The sequence below is a fragment of the Coffea arabica genome, chromosome 1e, assembly GCF_036785885.1.
Source record: "Coffea arabica cultivar ET-39 chromosome 1e, Coffea Arabica ET-39 HiFi, whole genome shotgun sequence".
Taxonomy (NCBI): Eukaryota; Viridiplantae; Streptophyta; class Magnoliopsida; order Gentianales; family Rubiaceae; genus Coffea; species Coffea arabica.
This window is the reverse complement of record NC_092311.1, coordinates 36832886-36855004: the sequence shown is the minus strand read 5'-3', so window position 1 is coordinate 36855004 and position 22119 is coordinate 36832886. Positions and strand designations below refer to the sequence as shown.

Here is a 22119-nt window from a genome sequence, read left to right as displayed (position 1 = left end):
TGAGCTCCCTGCTCTTACTAAACGGTTATTCCGTCTAGATAGGCTTTGTGTCTGTACTTTCAGATTTTCTGTCAAGAGGTAAAGGCTTTATGTCCCCCTCTTTCAAGATCTAAAAAGGGTAATCCCCCGGATAAAAGCTTGTAGCGCACGGGAAACAGAACATAGGCAACCATTCCCCCATTGCCGGATAAAAGCTCATGCGTCTGATTTTTTGGTTAGTGGGAAGCTGAGGTGCTGACCACGCTGCCGAACTTGGATTACTATTGGAACCACCCTCCATCTCTTTCGTTTTTGGCCTTTCTCCGCCTCTTCTAACTCTGAATCGATCAGGTTACCGGTAACTCAGTCGGTTATAGGTCAATTTTCACTTTAGTTATGAAGTTTAGGGTATTTATGTGTAGGTTTCTAAACGATAGGGGGTAAAGTGTCTTTTTGTGAAAATATAAGGGGATTCCGTGTATTTTACCCAAATTTTCCACTGAGCCCTCAGAATTCAGCCAAGGATCGGAGGATTCTTCTTTGCGTTCAATTCAACCCTCAATACTCCAGCCATTGGATCTCTGCCTTTAATGATGGAGCTAAGGGGCTGATAGGGGCCTTTTACTTCTTCTAATTTTTTTTTTATAATTTTAATTTATATTATAAGAGTTTGTATATATATTTCTAATTAAAGTTAATATTTGATTTGTTTACATGTCATATATTTAAATGAATGAAAATTATTTTGAACATAATATATTAAGAAAATTTTGGCCACTCTAGAAAAAAATTCTGGCTCCGTTACTGTCTGTCCCTCTAGAGTTTATGTGTGTGTGTATATATATATATATATATTTCTAATTAAAATTACTATTTAATTTTTTTAGATGTCATGTATTTAAATGGATGGAAATTATTTTGAAAATAATAATTAAGAAAATTTTGGCCCCTCTAGAAAAAAAATTCTGGCTTCGTCATTGTCTGCTTTCCACTTCAATTTAACCCTCAATTTGCACTCTTTTTTTTGACCAAAATATCCTATGCAGGTTTTTTATTTTTTTTGTTAGGTTTTCTATCTCACTCTTTAAATGCAATCGGATACAATATTATTATTTTTAAAGAATTTTGTAGTTTTACGATCTGTTTGATAACATAAAAAGTGCTGAATCTGAACTTTTTCAGATATTCAGATATTTCAAGTGTTTGATAAATTAAAATCCATTTGCTGAACTTGTTAAGTAGTGTTGAACTTGTGTGTATTTTTTTCAACACAAGAATCCTAACAAAATGCTTAATTCTGATAAGAATCAATAGAATTACTTCAACTACCTTATCTTATCTACCAAATTTACCCTTGCTTATTAATTATGTTCAAAATTCTTATATAATTAAACAACCTAATATTCTCTATCTAATGATTTTTTTTCTCTTTTCTCCCTTTTGAATAACTTTCACTTCTTCTCCATACTTCTCATATAATATAATTCATCTTTTATATAATTTGATTTAAAAATAAAAATTGTCATTTTCATACCTAATATTTTTAGTTAATTAAATCATATGTTCTATTTTTTTTTTGGATGAAAAGATATAAGGGCAAAATTATCAAATTTAACTTATTAAGCATTCAGTTATAAATGTTTATCAAACAGTATAAAAAGATTTAGCATTAAAATTTAGATATTCATATATTTCTTTTTAGTGCTTAAAATTCAGCAAATTAATTGTTTCAGTATTCAGATTTCCGATTTCATATTTCAGATTTCAGAATTCAGAATTCAGACTTCAGAATTCAAATTCATTTTTATCAAACGGAACCTTAATATCAAATGTTTGAGATATCAGTACATTGGTAGGCATTATATGTAATTAAAAGGCACTAATTGATCGAAAGTACAATAATTAATCTTTACTCTTTTGAAATTTAGTTGGCCATCAGCATCCAGCATGTGCTACTGGCATGGTTGAATTCTGATAACAATTTGCCAAAATCAATCAATTAAACTAAATGTGCGTATAAAAAAATAAAGGAGGAGAAGAATTGCCTACTAAGAGATCGAAATCTGGCAAAGCCAAAGGTTAAGGGGAGTGGGGAATAGAGAATCATGCTTAACTGAGGTGCAGGAACAAAATTCTAGCGTCTGAAGACTTTTGATTCTCATTGATGACGTGGCGTGTGTTCACCGTTCGGTCTGCAGATGAAGAGTAGACCAGACGTACACAAGTATTTGCCCCCTCTACCATCGCAAACCCCCATGAAAACCCCCTGTCGCCCAATTCCTCCACCTCCCTCCAAAAATCACTTTACGCTTCACATCAAATTCATATAAGAGCAAAAGAGGCGAAAAAAAAGGGCTCAAATCAAGAACAAAGCTCACATGACAGCAGATGAAATAGCAACAACTTCTAATTAAACAGGTTTGTCGTGAATTTCCAGCAATTCGGGGAATTTAGTTTTGTCTAAGGTTGTTGGGTTTTTTTGGGTCTGGCGAATTGATCAGAAGGAAAATTTCCACTGCCTTCCAGTTTATTTCTAACTTTCTATTATAGGTTTTTTTTTTTTTTGGAGTTGAATAGCTTTGGCTTCTCTCTTCCGGTATTACTTTTATCATTTAGTTTGATGCTACCGGTGCTCAAATAAATTTGGGTATCATTTAGTAGCAGTTACCGAAGATTGGAAACTGAAGTTGGGTATAATGTGTTTTTTGGGTTGTTTTTTTGAATTTTTTGACTTGTTTTTTGAAATTTTTGTGGGTTGTTTTTAAAATTTTTTTTGGGGTTTTTTTTTGAAGTTGAATATAAATTTTCTTGTGTTTTTTGGGTTGTTTTTCTAATTGTTTGATGCACATGTAGTACAGATTCTCGGTGCAAAGGCAGTGGAAAAACCCGGCAAACCTACTCTGACATAAAAAAACCTTAGCCCTATTGCTTCTGAAGCTGCTTTTGGACAGCAGTTGAGTCTTGAAACATCGCCTCCGCCGCTACCAGTAAGTCTCCCGAGCCAAAAACTTCCTCTCTTGTTATGACCTGTGGGGGCACTGGGGATTCTTATGAAATTTGTGATTTTTTGAGTATCAATTGGCTAAAGTAGGGACTTTTTTTTTCTGTTAATCTGGAATTTCCAACTTGCAAAAAATGCTAAAGAAGGAAAAAAAAGAAGAAGAATATGCTTGTTTCCTCCTGTTTCCTCTTGAAGGGTCACTTCAGAATTGAACATTTTCTGAAATTAGTGAAGAATTTGAAACAAATAATAGTGCCTGTGTAGGCGTGCATGATTTCACTTAAGATATCAGAAAGGAGTTTTTTTTTTTCATGTGATTTTTAATCCTAAAATTTAAGATCCTTGTACAAAACCTTGGCAGATACTTGAGTTTTGCTACATCACTGTCTTTTTTCTATGGGGAAAAGAAAAGAGGTTGATACTTGCACTAGTGATATGCTGGGGAATAATGACATTGAAGATGTCCGTTGGCTTTGTTCTTTATCTGAATCAGAACTTGTAAGTTCTTCTTTCCCCCTGTACACTAACTAATTGAATCAGCACCATTGCAATCCTTTTCTTTATGGTTCAATGTTCATTATTTGTAACGACAGATTTTCGTTTGGTAGGATATGTTGATTGCCTTAAAAATGCTGGCTATGCGGCGAGCAAAAGTAATTGGCCATCCATCTTTGGCCAAGGAGTTTGACTTGAAAAAGCTCCGACACCTTAGTATGTCTTGCTTGTCATTTCCTTGAAATATTCATCTGCTTTTGTTACCTTTACACTTCTTTAGATTTATGACATGAGCATGATTTCTTTTGTATTATATTTAAACCTTGTAAAAGAGCCTATATGTATTAAGTAGGTCCATGCACCTGCTTTCAAACATCATTCCTAAAGTTTATCTTCATTCTTTTAATCGTAACTAATATAATTTACTTGTAAATGCAAGGTTGAAGTTGTAACCAGTGCATTATAGTCTTTCTAAAGCATATGGATGTTGTTGTCTTGAATTTATGTTGTGTATGGTTGCATTTCCCATAATTATCCTCATAGACTGTTGGATAACCTTAGAGAATTGAGGATTGACTTTCTTTCATCATCATCGATACAGTTTTCCTTCAGTTCTTGGTCATAACTAACATAATTTACCTGTAAATGCAAGGTTGAACTTGTACCATGTACGTTAGTAGTTGTTCTAAAGGATATCTGTAGTATTGACTTGAATGTAAGTTGTCTATTTGGTTGCATTGGCCATAACCATCCTTTTAGACTGTTGGATAATCTTAAGAAATTGAAGTTTGGAAAGTCTTCTATGCCCTTAGTACTGCTTAAATGCAACACTTTTTGGTAGCACAAGAAATTAGGTTACTTGAGAACTTTAAATTGAGTAATTACTTTTGTTAATAAAAGCATGAAATCAGTCAATATAGGGAGTACATACTTTATCTTCTTCGAATCAGTATATCACAAGTCAGTATCAAACTCCTAGATGGCATTTTTCCCCCAAATTTAAGAAATACTTAGTTTGTAAAAGTATAGAGCTGTTTTCTTGTAATTTTATGCCATGGTATGTATTGACTCTATTTGCTTCATACTGTAACATTATACTACATAATCCTTAATTATGTTGTTAGATACGTGTTTGTTTGTTACTTCAATGTGCATGACCTGAAAGCTTGCTTTCCTGCATGTTTTTAAAGCCTCACATTTGAGTATAAGGGTCCACGTCCCCAAATGTTAAGTCAATGACACCTGGGTTCATTTCTTTGTTTAACCTGAATACAGATTTGATGACTTTTATTTTTATTAAGTTAAATGATGATTGGACAAGAGCAATTGTGTAGGTTTTACAATGATGGAGCATCTTAAAGAACAACTTGAGGATTTATCAGCCAGCTCTGACCCTGCAGAAGGTTCAAAGCTTTTAGATGAATGCAATTTATCCAGGCTTCATGTCAGTGACAGTTTCTCCTCAATGAGCATAGAAGAATTGGAGGAATACATTTGCCCTAAAAAAAGTGAAGTACCAACTCAGGAAAAAGATAGGAGTAGCAGAGCAGCAGAAAAGTAAGGGCAAGCTGAATAGTGTTTCTGCTTGTTTTTTAATCATATGCCTGTAGCTTCTGTGAGTTTACCCCACTTCTGAACAATTATGCAATTGGACATGTTTCTTTGGGTGCAGCTAACAAAAAATTATGAACAACTTGTTTCAGTAAAAGTTTATCTGCAAAACAGCTATTGGATGTGAGAAAATCCAGTGGTGACTTTTATTCTATCGTCAAATGAGACCTGTGGGTTTTATGATGTATTCATACAAACATTAGCAAATTGGCAAAAAGAAATCATCATGCTAAAATTTTTGGTCTCACTTGCTAAGTAAATGATGATCATGTTTGCTATTGAAGCAGGCTTCTGTTAAACATCATATTACTCTAAGCTGGTTAAACCTTTATGACTTCTTTGTGTTATCATTATTGACAAATATAGTTTTCTTTAGTTTAGGTAGACTCAATACTTCCCATGCTTGAATGGATTAATTTTTCCGTTACCTTTTACTGGTTTTGAATTGACACTGGCTTTCAATTAAGGAATAAAATATAATGCATTACCTAGTTGGATAAGATCAGTCCCTGTTAACACTTCTCAGCACGATGCTTGGAACCATCTTAGAATGTTTTCCTTGCTTTGGCTCTTATTTGCTTCCTGAATTGCAGTTCGTGGATGATGTGATTACTTGCTGAAGAACCCTTACTTATTATGTATTTTATTTCTTTTGTTTGTTCCATGAGTTCTGAGTTAAGGTAATTGAGGATCCTCCCTCATTTATTTGTAGAGTGAACATTTCCTGGTTAGTCAATAACATTGGACTAGGAAAAGTTTCATTTTGGGCTGATGAACTCTTCAAAAATCGGAAATTTCCTTCATGAAAGAAAGACTTGGAAGATTGAGCTGCACTGGAACCAGAAATTCTAACTGCTGCTGATATACTTAGTAACCTATTTTTACCGCCAAATCACTGCAACTAGTTGCAAGCATATCTGTCCTCTCTCTTCGATGTACATGTTTGCCTAGTCCTCCTTTCCAATCTCTGATCAATTCTAGCTGAAATTTTGTGATTTGAGTTGGACTACCAATGACATCAGTTGATGCTAGCACAAATCATTTACTTATCTATATATTTCCGTAGCAGGTCTTACATTTCATGTGCTAAGTCCAAGTATGCTGGGATACATTTTTGTTACCTGTTCTCAAACTTTGATGTTTCCCTTTCAAATTCTTCTTTGTTATACATATCTGTATATATTCCTGTAATAGGTCTTACATTTCATATGCTAAGTCCAAAGTATGTTAATATATAGTTTTGTTACCTGTTTTCAAGCATAACTTTGTTGTTTCCTTCTCAAATTCTTATTTGTTATAAATACAAAAATACACACACACACATTCTCTCTCTCTCTCTCTTCAAATTCACGAAGCCTACATTAAGCCAACTGGTTGTTCACTTGTACAGGTCTTGCGAGGATGAGTTGCCCACAAAAAAGCGTAGACTTGCAAAGAAATGGCTGCCAGAGTAGGACTAAACTTGTTTTACACACACATACATATGCACACACACACACACACACACACACACACACACTCTCTCTCTCTCTCTCTCTCTCTCTCTCTCTCTCTCTCTCTCTCTCTCTCTCTCTCTATCTCTAAATTCGCGAAGACCATCTTAAACTAAAAGGTGTTTCACTTGTACAGGTCTTAGAGGACTCCCACAAAAAGGCATAGAGCTGCAGAGAAAGGATCATCGAAGTATATTTGAGCTTGCTCATGTGGCCTCTTTCAAGTAAAATGATGTTTATAGTACGGCATACCCACAGTAAAGTGTGAATTGTCCAAAAGTGCTCGCCGAATCCGCCTCCCCACCCCCTGTCTATTACTAAAGAAAGGCATGAGATTTGAAAAATGAAAGAATGGATGAAATTTCAAGGCAAAAGTGTTGGTTTTTATAGATTTACAACATAATAATTACCGAATGAATCCAACTGATGTCTTCATCCCAATTGGAGCAGCTGTGGGATAAATGCACAAAAGAAATCCTACGTGCAAGAACTTGTGGAAAAATTTTCGCAAAAAATTCTTGTAACGTACATTCCAATAATCATTTTAGCACTCATACCCCTTCCATCAATGTGCTCTACACTAACAAGTTTTGAAGAAAAATGCAATCCAAAATGGAACCTTAACTTTGAAGCTCGAAATCGTGGGGAAGCTGATAGATTGAGAACTCATTTCTAGTCCATAATACAGGCAAAGGTCAAGAAGAGTTAAACCATCCTGCAATGGTAAATTAGTAAAATTTTGCCTCATACAAAAGACATAAGCAACTTACATAATTCACACACAAACAATAACCAAGTCCTGTAAAGGAAAAACAACCCTTCAGGTCAATGACATTCATGATTTCCATGTCATTAAAGTAGACCTCTTACAGATGATAAGGTAAAATTGTTCCAAGAACACCTAAAAGGGGCTGGAGCGAATGGGATGGTTATCAATCTAGTGGCAACATTCTGGTCAGGTCAGTGAGAGCATGTGTCACTTTATTTATTCATACAACTGCAAATTGTTTATGTACGTCAATTGGTCAGTGGGGGACAAAACCAGCACAATCATTAAGAAAGAAATAAGCATTGTCTCATCAATTAGACCTAAATAAAGATCACCATTCAGGTGGATGATACGTCTATGAAAATCCACATAAAAAAAAAAACCAATCAAGTTGGACCAGAAAACATAACAAAACAGATAAAAGTGTACCTTCAAGATTCTAACAACTTGGTCATGCCTTGTTGCTTAAGGTCTTGTCAGCTCCCCTGATCAATAACAGCCTCACCAGTCACCACATCTGTTCTGCGAGACTGAATCCTGAAAGGAAAGATAGCAATATCAATCCAAATTTATAAAAACTGAATAAAACATAGCAAGAGCCATAAGTAGGGAACATTAGCCATACATTGTCCTGGAGGTTTATGTCCATGTTATACAAAAGAAGGATCTTTATCGTTTGACTTGAAGCTGTTCGAATAGGATAATGCATCAAGGTGGCCACATTCTGTTGCCACAAAAAGATGTAAAAAGAATCATAGATAAACCCCATGCCACAATGAAAATTCATTACTGAAAAACGAAAGTCTTTACTAAAATGCAAATGAACAAATAAAAGAGGCATTCATGGATTTTGAATTTTTAAATTGTATTACATACTAAAATGCAATGAACAAATAAAAAATGTCTAATTGTAATTATTGATATTACATAAAAGGTGTCATATTATTTTCTCGAATATATGTTGTCTTCTTGGTTGCATTGCCCATATTCATCCTCATGTTTGATGGATAACATTAAACAATTGATGATTGGAAAGTCCTCTATGCTCCTACACACTGCATAAGCCAAGTATTTTAACCAAAAGAAGCTATAGGGGTATACCGCATTTAACCCTAAATATTATTTGTTAAATTTGTCGTATCTCTATGAATATAATAATTACGAGTTAAATGCTTTAAATTCCATGTTGCTGTCACACCTTGTATTCCATCGGAGTCCAATCATTAACACCATGAGCATATTCATCAATAGTTCTTGTAGAAATCCAATTAATAGTCCGTTTTGGATCAATTTTGGTTTCCAAGTTCCACCAATTCATAAGTTTAGAAATTGTACTAAGCATCTAACTGTGTTTTGGATCTTGTGTCTGTTTTCATCAGTTCTATCACCAAGAGAAAAGCCAAGAGAAAAAGGGCGATGCCTTAACCAATTAACAGCCACAAGACAACTTAATAGAGCTTGGCTTAATTTGAAAGGCAGTGCTTTGAAAAACTTGGAAACTTGATGTTGCTAGAGTGCATGAAACTCCAGGTATATGCAGCTAGTGGAGGATATGTTAATGAAGAACCTTGCATCTTTGAGGCACTAGTCTTTTCTCTTTGGCATTCTCATTGCCGAGCTAAACTGTGGAAAGCGCGATAGCTTGATGATTTCCCTTGTTTCTTTGATTCCTAATTTTGAGTAAAAATCGATAAACTTGTTTGCTTTTTAGAAATTACGAGTAATTTCTTGAGTTTTTCTTTGGAAGTAGTTAACTTACGTTGTTTACAGGAATAGTATGCCTTCTTGGATGAACATACCATTTGAAGTAAATGCTAAAAGGCAATTAGATTCATCAAATAAATTTTCTTAACATAGTCATGCAGGGTGAGAATAAAATTTGAAAGAAAATTTCTTGGTGACATTGATCATTAGCTTCAATAATTGTAGAAGAAACGTAAAAAATAAAAAATAAATTGTATCAAACAAAGATTCGATGGTTAAAACATAGCATAAAACCTTTCTCAACATACTTATTAGGTCAAGAAGCAAACTTTTCCATCATAATGATTATTGACTTCAACAGTTACAGATGGAAATGATAATCGAGGATTAACAAATCCGGATTGAACAAAAAAGACACAACTGATCGGTGTAACATGAAAAATTTTGGGGTGGAAGCAGAAGCTTTGCCAATTCATACACCAGATTCTGGTATAGTTCTAGTTGGAAGGTGGAAGCTTTCCGGCCAAGAAGGATGAGAATAAAGTGAGTGCACGAGAAGGCTGATAGCTAGGAACAAAATGTCCAGCTCCCCTCACTGTCACAAAGGTCAGGTTTTCATATTCCACTGCATAACCACCAACCTGAGAGGACAGAAATGAAGTTAAAACCATTCATGATTATCTAAATGCAATCTGGTTTTCAGCTGGAATTGATCTAATTAAACAAATCTTAAGTATGGTCTTAAATCTTGATTTTTTCTTACCTCGCCTTGGGTGTACCAAGCATACCAAGGATTTTTCACCGATAATCCGAGTTTGTTTAAGGCATACTTAGTTGTTGTTACAGAACATACACTATCTGTGTCTCCACTGCAATTCAAAAAGTTCTAAGCCTCAATTCACAAATCACTAACACAAGGCAGATGCATAAAAAATTCATACTCTTTCATAATTTTGCTTTTGCACAAACTTGTGACATTAGTACCTATAGATCCAAACGCTAATGCCACTCTCAGTCAATTCCTTGATGGTAGGTAAAACTGTATCTGGTTCATCATCCCAATTAAGGTGTATGTAGTCACTGTTTGAACATGCAGATTACAAGAAGACAATTAGTTAAATCACATAGGAAGTGTAATGTAAAAATTATGCGTCTATCAGATTTTGAATAATGCAATGCTTACTTGCAGGAATCCCATGGTCCTGGGATGACAGTGGTGTTAGCATGAAGTGACTTTTGCACTTGAGGAGTATTTAGATAAGTGTATACATAATGATCCGAGCAAGGATCAAACTCTGATATCTACTTAATCAAAGGGGTAAGAAAACCATGTCAGAGTTGATTTGTCCATCAGGGATATGGAAAACCAAGTCAATGGATTTTACAATCGATAACGAAATCTTACCGTAGTAGGAGTATTTGAAGAAGAAGAACACAAGGGAGCATAGATATTGTAATCATCAATATTGCCTATAGCTGAATCTGCTTGGTCTTCGTATGTCTGACAAGCATCTGATGTATTTCCTGAAGAAAAATTGCAATTGGAAAATATACCCTGATGAATTTCATCAGATATCAGAGCATGGGTCCAGTAATAATCATAAGTCCCACTGCCTTGTGTTTCAATATCAACGTATGGATTCCCAATCTGAAAATCATGGACGATATTTAACCACCATTCGGTGTGAAAAGAAGCCCGTCAAACTGTTGAAAGTTCAAAAAAGAAAAAACTTACAGCAATTCCTTTCAAGTTAATGACAGTTTGGTTCGTTATCTTATTGTTATGGAGAATGAGTTGAGCAAGCTGAGGCACGTAATGACCAGCGTAGCTTTCTCCGGTTATCAAGAAGTCTCTGGTTTTGTACTCAGGGAACCTTTCTAGCCAGTTGACTAGAAATGTATAGGAATCTGCTGCAGTTTTTGTATCTCCGGTAATGTAATCTGAGGATGTATTGGAGTAAGAAAATCCAACACCAGCTGGAGATTCCAAGAAGAGTACGTTTGCCACTACATTGAAGGACACAAAACTGGTGGAGTTAATTGTGAATTTCTCAAAATTTTGATGACGATTACTCTGCAATTAATTGATCAGATTTTTACCAGTGTTCCAGGCATATGGATTAAGCCAGAGGGTGCTCCCATCCTTATTAACTCGGAAAGGTCCCAATTCAGTCATTGCTCCAGCTCCAATTGAGGAGCATCCAGGTCCTGTTTTCGGTTCAAGCATGCATAAAAACGTTCTTTCAAACAAGGAAAACACGAAGATGACAGACTACTCTCAATCACTATTTTTTTTTTCTTAAATCTCTGTCATTATCCTATCTCTTTATTCCTATCTTTTAGGTATTTCTAATCCTAGATTTGTAGATACTTTCTCAATTATTTAAAATCCAAAATGATATAACATTGAAGAGAGTGTTATATTCGTGTGCAACTTTGAAAGGTTACAGACGTTTGTCACCTTAACTACTATTCTTCGAACAATAGCCTCTCTACAGAATGCTGATCACAAAATTTCAAATAGAAATACCTACCTCCATTTAGCCACAAAACCAGAGGCTTGGCCGAAGAGTTTTGGGATTCGGCAAAATAGTAAAAGAGAGCTCGACCAGCTTTAGGATCAACTGTGACATACCCTGAATACTGATCAAAATTTACTGCATTTGGCTGTCCTGGCAATGTTGTGATCCTGTCAGCTTCCTTCAACCCTTCTTGAGGGCCAACATAAACTGGCGAATACTCATCTCCCAATTCCTCAGTCACATAATTCACTGATCTTTTCGAGCTTCTTCGAGCCTTGAGGTGCTTCAAAAGAGGGTCATGCTTTTTTCCTGCAAAACATTGCACAGATGCCACTAAGCATACAAGAATGAGAAGAGGTAACACTAATGCACCTTTCATCCTTTAGGCGTAAAATTAGAATCCTGATTTTGTTTTCACCAATGCAATTAACGTTTGTGTTTTATAGGTAGCTCTGAAGAAGAAATGTCGAATTTATCGTCCTTCTTTCTTCTTGTTCTCGTCACATTCACAATCATATGGCATTTCCTTGGTTTGTTTTCATCGTATGAAAACTGTCTCATTCCATTAGTGTAACTTTATTTGATTTTAAATATGTCGACCCAAGAAAGGTTATTGACATCTACAAAAGAGATTACTAAAAAAGAAGATCATGACATTGGAGGTGTCAAATAGGCAGACAATTACGATGAATCGATCTATCCCACACGAATTTGGAGCTCAATAAATCCCAAACGAATTTGAAGCCAGACGAATTTTGGCTTTATTATTTTTTTTAAAATTTTTTCGAATAGTAGAACAAAAGATGGTTTTTCATTTATTGAACACCAGAAATTGTTACTAACTATTTATTCTCTATTTCAGTCCCTAAACTTTTTATTTGACCAAAAAAAAATACATTGTTTTACTACTAAAATGATCACTCTGGCCATATAAAAATATTTAATAACCAAAACAGAAAATTTCAAACAGTGTTGTGACTATTTTTGCTATTTTCTCTTCTTGAAAATTGAAGAATTTTTTTTTTTTTTAAAATAAGTTACATACAAAACTTGGTTTCTCATTAGTCCCTAGCATAACTTTTGTTTAAGTAAAAAAAGAAATTCTTTTTGTAAGATTAGCCTCTTGTAGAAGTAATTATGATCCACATGATTGATTTTAAAGTGGTTGATATTCTGATTAATTAATTAACATTGTGTCAATAATAAATTAGTATCTCCTATTTAATAATGGTTGATTGATATTTTCTACTAATTGATATCTTATTCAATCATTTAAGCAATCAAATCGATCAATTAGTTAGAAACTGTTATTTTGAGTTATGAATTATGACAAGATTTTCTCGACGGAAGGAAACCATAGAGATTTTGGTAGTAAGGGTCCTTAGTTTAGCCTATAAATAGTCTCTTTGGTACTCTATTAGCACTACACTCTCTGGTTAGGCATAGATTAGAAGATTCTTATTCTAAATTTCTCTTTTGCTTATCTCTTCTTCTACAAATTTTCTTTGTTAGTATAGAGAAGAAGAAAGTAAGAAGGTCAGGAGCGATATGGATTTAAGTTCTACTTGACAACAATGGCTGGAGATAAATTATTTAAATTTTCACTATTTAGTACAAGTTGTTTATACTTATTTGTTTAACATGTGGATGTGGTATCAGGGTCACCCTCCAGCTATATGTTGTTTAACATATAATTTTATGGTTTATTGGCAATCTGATAAAAGTTGCATAGATTCATAGAATATTAGATAAATCAAATCTAATTTGGCATGAGATCTATGTTTCTATTATTTCAATGATTGAGAATTAATGACTAATCCCATGTATATGTATCATTCTTGTGATGATTTATTTGGCCATGCAATTTATTCGGGTTTGTTTAATCCAGTATGACTTGCTAATGATTTGAATATTTCTTGGACTCACATATTCTTAGTTGTGGCTGTTATATGTATCGATACACATCATGATTATTGTTATCAATGTACTTTAACAATCTCAGAAACATATAATTGGACTTTGGCCATCCAATATGTAGTTATTTACATCTCACTTTTTGGTTGAAATGAGTATTCATCAAGACAACTTGGTATGATTAATTTATATGATTGAGTGCATACACGTATAGTTAGTATGACATTTGATCAACAAAATCATTATGTAACATTCGCATGCTCATACTTGTATATGACAACATAAATATTTATGTCTTGTATGAATTATGATTAATATACTTATGCTTTTTGGCTTTGCATCATATATACTAAAATATCATAAAGGCGGAACTTTGCTTTTGGGGCACTTTATGTTTATATGAGTTCTATTTAAGCAACTCCATGCCTCTTGAAATTGTGATTAATAATTGTCATCAGTAGTTTGTTTATTTGCTGCACTTTTGGCTAATTATTTAAAAATATAAATTGCAACATCTTTCAACTTTTAATTTTTGTCAATTATAAATTATTTAGATATTATCACAAAGATCTTTGCATCTTGTACTTAAAAGTGGCGACAACATCTTACATACTTGATATTTAGAATTTTAATCACATAAATGTTAAGCGATTAAATGAATAACATCTAATTAAGTAAATAATTAATTTGTTAAAATTTATCACTTTGTCCACAAGAAAGTGGTAGTTTTAATAAGATTAATTGAAATAAGATAGTAAATTTAACATTTTGTTAAGATATTTTCCTGGACTCACGGGTATGAAAAATTTTTATTTTTGTAGTTTTAATTTACTAGTTTTATTATAAAGAAAGTAAATTCAATACATGTCTGGTAGCCTCTACCACGCGAAGATTTGAATTTATTATTTGAGTTAACATTGGTTAATTCAACCTTTATGTCTTAAATTCATAGCAACAATATATGTTTATTCTTGGATATTGCAATTTTTTTACTACTACTGTTTTTAATGATTCATCTCATATTCCAATGCTATTCGATAAAAACTACACCGAATGGAAGGACAAGATTCTTCTAACTTTGGGGTGCATAGATCTTGATTTGGCGTTTCATGAGAATGAACCACCCATTCCCATGAATCCTAGTTCGTCAAATGAAAAAGTTACTTATGAGTGGTGAGAGCCAAAGCATATCAATCAAAGCATTAAGGGTTCAATCACTGATTGTGGTCGAGTCAAAACTTATATGAAGGCAATTGATGAACAATTTGTAAGTTTTGACAAGGTCTTGGCTAGCACCCTTATAAAGAAATTTGCAACCATGACACTTGATAAAAGCAAGAGTGTTTGCAAGCACATTATGGAAATGCGAGACATTATTGCTAAACTGAAGTCCCTTAAAGTTGAGATTTTTGAGTTATTCCTTGTGCATTTCATTCTCAACTCTTTCACATTGGAATATGCTTCGTTTAAGATCTCTTATAACACAACATAAAGAAAAACGGTCAATTAATGAATTCTTGACCATGTGTGTTCAAGTGGAGGAGAGATTGAAACATGAGACAAGTGTTCATCTTGTGACTCACGGTAAAGGAAAAGCAAAGAAAGGAAGAGTGTTCCTATAAAATGAGATGGCAATAAAGACAAATGCTATTTTTGCAAGAAGAAAGGGCACTGGAAGAAAAATTGCCTCAAATACAAGAAGTGACTTGAAAATAAAGCTAATCTCACCTTTGTGTGTTATGAATCTAACTTCGCTAAATTTTTTATAATACTTGGTGGATTGATTGCCAAAATTCACATGTTCAATACCAAGTAGGGCTTTCTGAACCTAAGGAAGTTGTTAGAAAGTGAACAAAGCATCTATTCTGAAAACTGGATGTGCTCAACTGTTGAAGGCGTGGGGATCTATAGACTTATTTTAAAAATTGATTTTCAATTAGATATTGAAAATACCTTTTATGTTCCATACTTTTCTAGAAATTTTATTTCTTTTCTAGATTATTTATTATTGGATATGATTTCAATTCTCATCTTTCAACCATGAATCTTTTGAAAAATAATAAAGTTATTGATTCTGCCAATTTAGATGGAATGTTTATACTTGAGTTAATCCTCACCTCTCTCTCCCTCCCTTCCCCTCCTCCCTCTCTCCCTCTCCTTCTTCTCCCCCTCACCCTTCCTCTCCCCTAATCTGGTCACACATCTAGTCGCGAGGGGAGAAGGGGAAGGGGAAGGGAGGGGGGAGAGTAGGAGGAGAAGGGAAGAGGAGAGGGAGAGAGGGAGGAGGTGAAGGGAGAGAGGAGTGGGAGGGAGGAGAAGGAGGAGAGAGAAAAAAAGAAAAAATGACTCGTTGACCAGCACTAGCCGGCGATGGAGGTGCTATATTGTGGTGGGGTGAGGAAGAAGAAGAAAAAAGAAGGAAAATTTTTTGTGTGTTTTTGGGTATTTTAAGGTGTGTATTTTAAAAAAATTTGAGAAAATTTTTGATCTTATTATAGTTAAAGTTGTTAAAAAATTTTGTAGAAGAAAATTTTGGCAAAAAACTTGCTTGCCAAACAAGCCCTTCTTTTCAATTGATATGTGTATACATATTGAGGATTTTTTTTTCTTTTTTCTCGTACACACTCCATCAAGGGTGTCAAAATCCCCTATTAGTGAGTTCACACATACATCATGAAAAATTATTAGTTTTTCAGCGCTAATAGTAGAATCTATGGCGTATAGTGCTGAAATTGATAAACCAAGGGCATTTTGCCAACCCCAAAAAAGTTTTAAGAAGTATTTTGCAATCAATACTAAATACCATTGTTCAGGGAATATTGTTTGTTTCTACATTTTTTTTCAATATTTTGTTCTCTTCCGAATTACACGCTTTCTTTCTTGTTGTAAAGCTCCCTTTCTCATAATTGAAAAGCATGCAAATATTGATTAATAGATAATATCTTGGGCAATGAATTACTAATAATCTGTGTTTTGAAACTTAGATTAGTCAATGACACGACGGAACTCAAGAATTGAGACTCAATGGGCTTAACGGGTTTGGAATTGAAGAATCGGATGATGTCATACATATATATTGCTTGAATACCTATAAAAATGTATCTTATGATATTTTTAAACTTAAAATCAAAATTATTGTTTATAACTAAATTATTTTTTATTTATTTTAACTTGTTATAGGTAGGATTTAATATTTGGGGAGAGGGTAGGCAGATTTGAACCTAAGATCTTTAATTTTTGAATTTTCATTCCTCAACCTTAACCTCTTAACCAAAGCGTTCTTGATTTATAATTAAAGTGATAAGACCTATTTGATAAAATATACAAAATAAGATTGCAACTGAGACTAAAAACAATTCAAAAGAGCATTTGTAAATGTCAAAATTATCTGAAGATAAAAAATAATGACTATAAAGTTATGATTATTGATAACTCCATTATTTGCAGATATTTATGTTATGATTTTCTTAAGTTTTATTATGGATTCATCAAATTATGAGTGTATTTTCTATGGTTTTCAGGAAAATTAGTTGGAGGTTTGAATTGAAAAGATGTGGAGGAAAATCAAGAATATTGTGGTGGAAGTTATTAGAGATATATTTTGAGATATCTTTGAAGCAATTATCAGGGAAATATGGTTGAATTTGGAAAATCTTATCTGTGACAGCCCCACCTCTCCCTAGGGCGAACCCTAGGGTATCAGCGGGTTGCCTGCCCAACTCTCACTGGGGCTCGGTCAATCAAAGAACTTCCAACTCAAATAAAATTGATGAATTACCTCCCAAGCAAGGGGGTGTAACCCTAATTGAAACATAATCACAACGCCAACTATCCAAAGCTTAGTATATGTAGTTAAATGTCAACTTACCACTCCACACTTAATTTATATAGCATAAGCCAAACTTATGAATTCAAGCTTACAAGTCTTCTCAAACAAAAGATACAAATCTCAAAATACAAGTTTAAAGCAAAATAAAGCTAAGAAAGCTCTTGATCAAGTCCATTCCCAATCTGTTAAGGAAAACAAAGGGAATGAGGTGAGCTAAAACCCAGTGAGGTTCCAATAAACAAGTAAGCACATAGTCAAATAAGGGCATAATATAATCAAGTAGAGATCATAATATAATCAAGTAGAGACCATGCAGTATGATAACAATTTAATCATAGTTCAATTCAAGGATACGGGTGGCTTTCAAAAGCCAAAACCTCTTGAGCTTGATTACAAATGCATCCGTTGACTCTCCGTCAACATTTGTATTCACAGAATATAAGGTCCGTAGAACACCACTTTCACCGATCTCCGTCCACCAGTCAACCACCTACCGGGCCGATTCAATCAACTAGCCTTAGATTGGACTTATAGTTCTAGATATTTCATCCCTGGCGCTACTGGACAACACAACAGACTAGCACAATGGCTATACCCCACCAGAGAACCTCGATTCAAGATTTCGTCCCTGGCGGTGCTAGACAATACAACAGGTTAGTACAATGGCTATACCCCACAAGAGGACCTCAATTCAGGATTTCGTCCCTAGTGGTACTGGACAACACAACAGACTAGCACAACGGCTATACCTCACCAGAGGGCCAGGCTAGCACAACAACGGCTATACCTCACCAGAGGATCTCAATTCACATGCACATAAACATGCAAGTCCGCATACAGGATCAACTAATTCAAGTTCATATAGTAAACCAGTTACACAGGCCAGAGAACGAGTGTGATAAAGTACACCCTCGTCTCGTATAGAATAAACAAGAGTCACAGGTAAACAAGTCACGGATTGCAAATACAGATAAATCAGGTTAAGCACAAATCATGGGAGTGGAACACTCACCTATCAAGCAATGCAGTAGTCAAATGTCAAGTATCTCGATTACGACCGCCTTCGTTTCCCAATTCTAGGGCAACGAGTGAAATCGTTAACAAATTAAGTTCATTTCTCACTCAATTGTAGGCTCATTAAGTGATCAAGTGAGTAGTTAAAACTACTCAATTAATAGTACAAATGAGGTCCAAATTACAGTAAAATTCCATGATCAAACAAGTTTGGTAGCTGCAGGAAAGTTTGGCAAAAGAAAAGTTTCATTCAAGTACAAAAGGTTCTTCACGGGTAAAACAGTCGCGCCCGTTGGAAAAATGGCTATATCTCACTGTAGGAAGGTCGGAATTAGATGTCATCGGTGGCATTGGAAACTAGACTCGAAGGGCTTTTCAACGGTACCAAATTCACACTTTAGTTCATCTCCTATCAGTACCAGTAGCTCAGACAATTTGGCTGATTTTTCAACTCTGGATCAACCCTAACCTCAAGCAAAACTACATTAGTTCTTGGTGTTGTCTTCATTTGTTTTGATTCAAATTCACCCAAATCAGTCCTCTAATGTTCATATACAGGGATTCAAGTCACCCAGTACCATTGGAGTTCAAAATGTAATACATCAACATGATTAAGAATGACCATAGCACTCTAGTCATCAAGAGAAACCAAAGCAGTCCACTAGTGGTCCAACTAACCACTTTACTTGCTTAAATTTCATTCCAACTCACACATTAGCTTAACCAATGGCTAGCCAAGTTTCTTAAGCATGATTAAGGTGCAAATGAACCACAAAAATCAAGGGAAACCCCTCCTTTCAATACCGGTCAGCCAAGGAAAAAGAAAATAGTCCACAAGTTCACATATTTATCAATCCTTCATCCTCTCATGATTTTCACTCAAACAACATATCAAGTGTTAAATCTACCTCAAAAGGGGGTCTAATCATGTTAATACTTCATAAAAAACCATGAACAAAGTTTAAACATTTCATCAAACACATGGTAGGCATACTAACTAATCCAACTACTACTTGTTTAATTCAAGAGATTAACCCCAAATCTCATCCAAAACAACTTGTAGTTTGCCTTTAAAACTTGAAGTACATGATATAACACCATAAAACTATAATTTAAAGATCATTTACCTTTCTTGTAAGAAGCTTGAACCACCAAAACAATTCACCAAAATGAAAGCTTCAAGCTTGAAACAAACTCTAGGGTTGGAGGAGATTCACTCTACTAACTCAAACTCATTTTCTTTTGGTTTTAGCTCTTGATCAAACTAGGGTTAGAAAGCAAGAAAAATGATGTTTTCTCTCTTCCTTGAAAAGCTTCAAGAATTCAGCCAACCTAAGAAATAATAGAGCCAAGAATGGTTTAAATTTCCTCTAACCTTTGGTCAAACAAAATGCATGGCTAGGGTTTGGCCACTTGGCCCAATTCTTGTCCATTTCTTTCTAAATTTTTGACTAATGATGTTTCAACTCTTCCAAATGTTCCAACACCTATTTAACACATCTAAACTATCATGTAAATTCCCAACCACAATAAAAGAATATTTGGTGAAAATGCAAGTGGTGAATTAAACTAAAACAAACTCAAAGAAATGTTTTAATTCAAGTAGAGGAAATGAAATGCAATACAAGGGAATTATTGTAACAAATGTAGAATATAATGCAAGGGCATGTAATAAGTGGTTTAAATCTTAAAACAAGGCATGTAGTTTAGTGAAATTGTATTTTAAAGTGAGGGTTCTCACACTCTCTCCGCCTTAAAGAATTTTGTCCTCGAAATTCTCAACTTGATTATTGTATAGCTTAGCATATTTTACGTGAATGTCTTCTTGAACTCTCTCGAGTCCTGTGGTCACATACTATAGTAAAAGACTAGCAATACAAAGCCATATTATGAAGAAATTGAGGTTCCAAAACTTTATTTAGAATATACATCAATTTAAAGTTTTATACCCGTATAACCTATCAAAATATAATACTTGCTTGTTCCAATCAAGGAGTAATCCTCATGTACTTACTAATTAATGTTGCCAGAGTCATTAAGATTACAAGAGTGTCACTTATAGTCAAACGTTTGGAGAAATTAGGAAAGACGTTCAAAATACAAAGTTGGAAGTTGTCCGACCTAAAATGATTTGAAGAAACTCGTTTCCTTTCATTTAAGCTCAATTCCACTCATAAATTAACCTCAAAATAGTTTATCAACTCCAATCCTATAGTTGGAAATGAAAGTACGAACAGTCCTAGGAAAACAGAAATTTTCTAGCTTTGCGCGATACCATTTTAAAAATCAGATCTCAAGTTTCTTAAGTCCAAAATTTATAAACTTTACACCGTCAGAAAATAGATTCAAAGGGTTACAACTTTCTAGAAAGCACCATTGTAAGATCCTATCCATAAGTCAGTCAAATTCCAACCTAAATTTTCTGTTTCACTCAGTAAAAAACAGAACATGTATGCAATTTCAGTCAATTTTTGCAAAATCAGAGATATTCATGGAAATTGAGAACAATGCTGAAATTTTCACAGTTGATAGTACTCTGAATCTAGTTTCAAATACAACAAACAGAACTCATTTTTTTTTTATCAAGATATAACAGGTGTCCTAAAACTGCTCAAGGTTCCCTGCGGACAAATTTTCAGTGGAACTTCATTTGTGTTTACTAATTTTTTTCAGCCAATTCAAGGCCTCATTCTTCCCACAAAACAGCTTCAACTCAAGCATATACATACCAAGCCAACAATTCACTAAACCAAGCATATAACTGTTACCTACTCAAGTTAGAAAATGAAACCCTGAGCTGAAATTCCTACTCACAAGCTGGAATTTTCTTTAGGCAAGTCGAACTAGCAAATAAAAGCTAGATATTTCACATAGCAAAGCTATCAGACCGTGGCCAACACTTAAGCATGATGTGTGGGTAGAAAATTCACCATAAAACTGAAAGTTACCACAACACTACTTCAACCCCTGAAATTTTCCCATAAAACTACCAAAATTACAACCTTAATCCACTAGTTTACATATATTGGGAGTAGAGGAAAGTTGCTAGCGAAAGTTACCTTGTAACTTCAAAAAAGATGGCAACTTAGGGTTTCTTCCTCCAAAATCACTCCACCAACACCTTGAAATCTACCTTAATTAGCATTTCTATGGAGTAGTTTGCAAATTGGATGGTTGAAACTCAAGATTCAAACACAAAATTGAGGTTAGAGTTGAAGGTCTCTCTTTGGTTTTTCTTCTCCCTTTGTTCGGCCGATCAAGAGGAAAAATGAAGACAATTCGGTCAAATTTTTGATTTAGTCAAGGTGAAGAATGTGACACAGATTTTAATCTCGATAAAAGAAGAGTTAAAACTTGGTTACTATTCTTGCTAGTTCTTAAACCTATACGCTGTACATTGAATAATTTATTTCTTTTGAACGACAAACGAAAAATCTTCACTTAATTTAAAGACTAAATTATAGCAATAGACTCATGGACAAGGATCCAATACTACCCAACCACCAATATTTAATAGCACTTATTAAAATAGCAGGTACCAAGTCCACTGTTCCTAACGGGAATAGAGCTTACTATATGAAATTTCACTACGCAGAGTCCAATGATCACGACTATTTTAGGCAAGACCTCACTAAGGACTAACTTGACTATGAATGTCTTGCGATGCTATTCGACTAGGCAAATGCACTAATTCAAACTTATTCCGTACCTCTTCTGGAATCTCTTCGCATTTCTTTTTCAATTCTATGTTCTGGTGCAGTAGTTCAATTTTCTCAAAGTATTTTTGT

The 22119-nt window shown here is 34.3% G+C and overlaps 2 protein-coding genes across 3 annotated transcripts; one reads left to right on the top strand and one right to left on the bottom strand.

Annotated features, from left to right (window-relative positions):
- Positions 1-2048: 2048 nt before the first annotated feature.
- LOC113702802 (uncharacterized) lies at positions 2049-6953 on the top strand. Of its 2 annotated transcripts, none has more exons than XM_027223951.2 (7): positions 2049-2397; positions 2838-2966; positions 3342-3478; positions 3589-3691; positions 4810-5032; positions 6477-6536; positions 6716-6953. In XM_027223951.2, the coding sequence occupies exons 3-7, from the start codon at positions 3377-3379 to the stop codon at positions 6720-6722; spliced, it is 495 nt and encodes a 164-aa protein (XP_027079752.1). In that variant the 5' UTR covers positions 2049-2397; positions 2838-2966; positions 3342-3376; the 3' UTR covers positions 6723-6953. The 2 variants fall into 2 exon arrangements, with proteins under 2 accessions (XP_027079752.1, XP_027079759.1); XM_027223958.2 differs by having other exon boundaries at positions 2259-2397; positions 2833-2966.
- A 2332-nt stretch (positions 6954-9285) lies between these two features.
- On the bottom strand, positions 9286-11994 carry LOC113693698 (serine carboxypeptidase 1-like). The gene is made up of 8 exons (XM_027212309.2): positions 11587-11994; positions 11153-11260; positions 10788-11059; positions 10458-10700; positions 10236-10354; positions 10037-10132; positions 9816-9921; positions 9286-9693 (listed from the first exon to the last, which is right to left on the bottom strand). The coding sequence occupies exons 1-8, from the start codon at positions 11951-11953 to the stop codon at positions 9550-9552; spliced, it is 1455 nt and encodes a 484-aa protein (XP_027068110.2). The 5' UTR covers positions 11954-11994; the 3' UTR covers positions 9286-9549.
- Between the last annotated feature and the right edge of the window lie 10125 nt (positions 11995-22119).